Below are 5,187 nucleotides of genomic sequence, written 5' to 3'. Positions count from 1 at the left end.
TTCTTCGGGACGCAGAAGCGATCTGGCGACAGGTAAGTCGCCAGGATCGCTTCTGTTGTAAAGCCGACAGTCGGCTCTACAAGTTTAAACAGACTCCCGGCGGCAAAAGTCGCCGGGAGTCTGTTTAAACAGCCCCGATGCTGGCGACGTACACTGTACGTCGTCAGTCACGAAGGGGTTAAAGAATGCTTAATTTATCATTTGTGGATATGCTACAATGCCGTATATATTACAATGTATATTTGTTTTCCCTTAGAATATAAATTAATGGCAAAAATCTTCTGATATTACCTCTGCATTCTAACGTCATTCTGTCATTGTTTCTGTTATTTGTAGAATGAAGTGAATGCAATAAAGTGGGATCCCACCGGAAACCTCCTTGCATCCTGTTCTGATGACATGACCTTAAAGGTAAACTTTAACCTAAACATTTATGTTGAATGATTTTCAAAATCATGTATGTACCACATCCACAAAGGTGCAGAAATCCATGTATGGGGCTTTCATACTGTGCTGATATCCCATATCAGCATGGTGAAATATATAAGCATCTATTACATGCACACAAAATGTATATTGGCTTTCACATAATTCAGATGGCTACAAAAAAGCAGACCCCTACAACTATTAAACTCTTAAAATAAATTTACTGTTTTCATCCAAATGTTTATGTTGGTATTCTGTATCTAGAAATTGTGTGTTGTCATGACTGTGTGATTCTAAAGATTTCCAACATTTGAACACAGATCTGGAGTATGAAGCAAGATAGTTGTGTTCATGACTTGCAAGCACACAACAAAGAGATATATACCATCAAATGGAGTCCCACTGGCCCGGGAACAAGTAATCCGAATGCTAATCTCATGTTAGCAAGGTAAGTTGTGTTTTTGTTGCATAGCAGCATCAATTTTGTCATGTTAAACTGCAACATAAACATAATGTTGTGTTCTTTTACAGTGCATCGTTTGATTCTACGGTTAGATTGTGGGATGTAGAAAGGGGAATCTGCATTCACACGCTGACTAAGCATCAAGAGCCCGTGTACAGTGTAGCCTTTAGTCCGGATGGCCGGTACCTGGCCAGTGGTTCCTTTGACAAATGTGTACACATCTGGAATACACAGGTATTTTCTACAAGGCTTTATAGTTTGTTTTTTTCCTTGAAAATAGTAGAAATCTTATAAAGTCCACTAAAACTGGTTAGTTAACTTAGTCTTTGCTTACTAGGACATAACTACGCTTTGGTACGTCGTGTGCTATATAGGCCCACTAAGACCTTTAACTAATATCCATTGCATATACATTGGCAGGCCATGGATCTCGGTAACGTGTCTTGGACTCTTGATAAGGGCATGTTGATGGCTGCAAGTAATCTTTTTAGATCACTGCCAAGGCTCGACAGTTCTGGTTACCACTCTTGGCATTGTTGGCTTGGTTGAGTAGTGTTTTGCCAGTCAACATAGGCCCATGTCTCTTCTGGTGCTAAGTCCTGTCTCCTGCCTTTCATTTAATAAATGGTGCAACCTCAAGTAGGCACTGGATTCTGCCCATCAGTTTCAGCATGTTTGGGCAAACCATATAATGTAATCAACTGTTCTTCATATGGGTGCAATCTTTTTCAAAGCGGAAATCTATTGCTTTAATGGCTTAAACAATGTTAGCCGAGGTTGGTCTTTAATTTTGTTTATTGCATACTTGAAGCTGAACCCTGGAGCATCAAGCTCCCCATTCTTTACCCTCCCCCAGATAGTCTGCAGACCCAGTATAAAAAGAAAAACCCATACGAGCCCGAGATGGCTCCCATATTCAACCACGGTCTTCATGCCATGCACTGTACCTATTGCCTGAACGGGGCTATATCTTCTGCCAAAGTATTATGTAGTGCTTTTATGTTCTATCGAACGAATTAATCCGAACCTGCCTTGGGAAGTCCTCGCTCTTTTTCTATGTCTTGTACTATGTTCATTGTTGCATGTGTTCTTTGTACTTCTGTAAACTGTAATGTTGAAGATTGTTACAATGTAGTTTGCGATCAGCGGAGCCTTATTGTACACTTTCAATTTTCAAATAAAAAAAAATTTAAATGGAAAAAAAAGACAAACCCTTTACGTATGGGGTCCAGTGTCTAGCTTCACTGTAGAAGCTGATGAACGCATAGAGGGTTATGATTGAGAAGACATTGTTAATGCTACCACAGTCAGTTTGTAATACCCTTGCTAAAAGTGTTGCAGTATTTCAAATGTTCTGAGTGAAATATGTTTCTTTGAACTTTTTTTCCCCCCCCTTTTTTTTTTCTATAGACGGGTGCATTAGTTCACAGCTATCGGGGAACAGGGGGCATATTTGAAGTTTGTTGGAATGCAGCAGGAGACAAAGTTGGAGCAAGTGCATCAGATGGTTCAGTAAGTTTGAAAATGATTTCCATAGGTCTTTCCCTTAGTGTGTGGAAAATAAATTGATTACTTTTATCAAAAGAAAGCCAAGATGATGAATTTGAACATTTTGTCGGGAGAAAAGTGTGACATGTAAGTTGCACCTAATTCTGTTGAATCTTTCTCGCGCACAAGAAAAAAAATTCTCCCTGCCGCCCAGCATGCTTCCAGTCCTTGCACTTTGCCCTGCAATATTTAAAAATATTCGGTATCATATGATTCTGTAGGGAATTTTAGGGAGGGAGTGCTGAGAGCCGCTCATTTCAGTACAGCGCTGCATGACGGAATAAATGTCAGTCAAAGTACCGCAGCGCTGAATACTGAAAAATGGCCTGGATGGGAAGGGGGTTTAACACCGCGGATGTCAACTGGTTAAACACAACATAATTTATTAAGGGATAAAATGAAGAAAACCTGAATGTTACAACTGGTGCAGTAAAGCCTATATACAACACTACATGAAACACATTGCTGTAAAATGTTTGTGTTTTTGCTGCCTGAAAACTATATTAAGACAAAAATAAAACTGTTCACAGCACATTTTGTGCGATACATTTTACATTTCCCCATTTTTTGTATTTTTTAAAACTGCAAATAAAGGAAAATATCTGTTGGTCTTCCTAGAAATCTAGGTAGCTCATAACTTATAGGGTGAGCAGACAACCCGTTCGCTGCTGCACTGAAATCCCACACAGTGTGTTCAGTCTTGCCTAAGTTCTTCCTGTGGGACTACAGGACTCCTCTCTCTTATATTATGGAGATAAGGAAGAGGAAGGTGTTCTTAGGATGTCCAGAAGGGCCAACACTTCTAGGGAATTCTGTTCAGTAGAGGCACTGTGTTGTCGGCTAAAACAGGAAGTTAGGAGCATACTAGATTGCTGGCAGATCAACACATGTTTTTCTGTAGTTACAGCTTTTTTAATGTGCTAGTATTGCAGATGCACAAAGTTTTTTTTATTTTGCCCAGACATACTTCATTTTTTTAAAATTAAATGTTATTTTAGTATGCACACCACTGAATTTTACATATATGGTAAATTCACTTGTATTAAAATTTACTTTTTGTTTTTTTCCTAATGCAGGTTTGTGTATTAGACCTACGAAAATAGCGCTACTGGTTGGAAGCCATGGACCGACTATGAATGTGTACATAGCCAAAATGACTGTCCCTGACCCATGTACTGCTATAGTCCCATTTAACCATGGCCAGTCCACTGCAGCCAAACCGAAATTAAGTCCTATAAATATTTAAAGATTAAAAAAAAAAGAAAATCTGCAAATTGTGGCACCTCAAAAAGGACAAAAATTTTTTTTGTCACATCTGGTGAGTTTGTGTGCTGGGGACTGATTTCTTCACAACACCTGGAAAGGAAGAGGAGGACACCGGACACACACAGAGCATAATTGTACCAAATTTGGAAGATTGTGGTCAAAATACATTCAACTACCTTTTGTGTCTCCTCCCGTGCTTAATTTTTCCTGTCCTTGTTACTTTTGTGTTTTATTTTCTGGTCAGTCTACCTGTACAGAGAATGTGGGCTTTTATACTTGAGCAATAGTTTGTGGCTTTGAAACATTATATGTGGGGCTTAGGAAGAAACATCTGACGGCTGTATCAAATAACTTTACACATTTCTTTTCCTTTTGGCTTTTTCTTTGTACAAATAGCTCTATTTTCGCACAAGTATCGAAAGACGAATGACCTTGGTACACAGCTCTGATAGATGTTGTGGTGTAATGTACTGCCTGCAGCACATGAATGAGAGTTTATTTAATAACCTAGTCCAAAGGCAAGTAGTGCTGTGTAGCCAATCAGAAATAAGCTACTTGGCTGTATTAGGCCTGTAAAAGCAGTGAGTTCTGATTGGTTGAAATGGGTTGCTACATAGAAGTACTTTGTTATTAGATAAAGTCCATAGTGTTTCACATTGTGCTCTGAAATACTACTTACAGGTACATTTTCTGTTTTATTTTATTTTTTGGTGACATGGTCGAATGCTTATTTGGGACAGAATTCTGCCAAACCTGAAGGGCACAAACAATAACGATCAGACAGCAGACACTTAAGTGTCTTTGTTGCTTTTGACCATAAACCCATTATGGTTTACTTGTGCACTACTATGATAGGAGTATAATACCCTCCTCCATCAGTTTAGTTTTTTATTAAATAAATATACTTTTCCCATTGCCACAAACATCATTCTTTCATTTCTTTATATCCTTTAGACAAGCATCTTTTCGAGATACCAGGCATATCTGCATCCTTTTAAAAAAATAAATTCCATTGTTGAAGGAATGTTAGAGATATTTTGTTCATGTCCCATAGAGAAAGTACCAATATATATGTATATCAATAACATAGAAGGAAGAGTAAAGCGGTTCACCGTGTATAATTGTTATTTTAGGCTTTATTTTTAATCCAGGTTTTAGGCTGTACTATATAAGACTGAGCAAATTATTTATACATTTATCTTATGTTTTCTGCACCTGTTTAAACAAAAACCATACAAGTTCCATGCTGCTATTCAGAATAGTTTCAATACCTGCTATTCCCCCCACCCCCCGTTAGATTTTATAATTTTCATACATAAAATATATATATATTAGTAAAAAGATTGCCACCTTTTAAACGGCATAGTTGAGCTATGTTCCCTGCTTTTGGAAACGGTCTGGTGGTTGGGCTAAGTATACATTATTGTAAATGAACTGATCATGGCAGTTTTGTCACAAGCCTTTTATCAGAATTTTTTTTATTG

At 38.1% G+C, this 5,187-nt stretch overlaps 1 protein-coding gene across 1 annotated transcript in view; it reads left to right on the top strand.

The window, feature by feature from the left end:
- Positions 1–4,266, top strand: part of TBL1XR1 (transducin beta like 1 X-linked receptor 1) — a 40,346-nt gene extending 36,080 nt beyond the window's left edge. Inside the window, exons 11-15 of the mRNA XM_018554903.1 lie at positions 337–411; positions 747–874; positions 958–1,123; positions 2,300–2,401; positions 3,514–4,266. Of these exons, the coding sequence (XP_018410405.1) occupies positions 337–411; positions 747–874; positions 958–1,123; positions 2,300–2,401; positions 3,514–3,540 (498 nt within the window). The 3' untranslated portion in view covers positions 3,541–4,266. The remainder of the gene's footprint in view (positions 1–336; positions 412–746; positions 875–957; positions 1,124–2,299; positions 2,402–3,513) is intronic.
- Positions 4,267–5,187: the final 921 nt, after the last annotated feature.

Source organism: Nanorana parkeri, unplaced genomic scaffold (genome assembly GCF_000935625.1).
Source record: "Nanorana parkeri isolate BGI_ZX_2015 unplaced genomic scaffold, ASM93562v1 scaffold177, whole genome shotgun sequence".
Taxonomy (NCBI): domain Eukaryota; kingdom Metazoa; phylum Chordata; class Amphibia; order Anura; family Dicroglossidae; genus Nanorana; species Nanorana parkeri.
The sequence above is the reverse complement of the archived record's forward strand: the minus strand, read 5'-3'. Positions and strand labels throughout refer to the sequence as shown.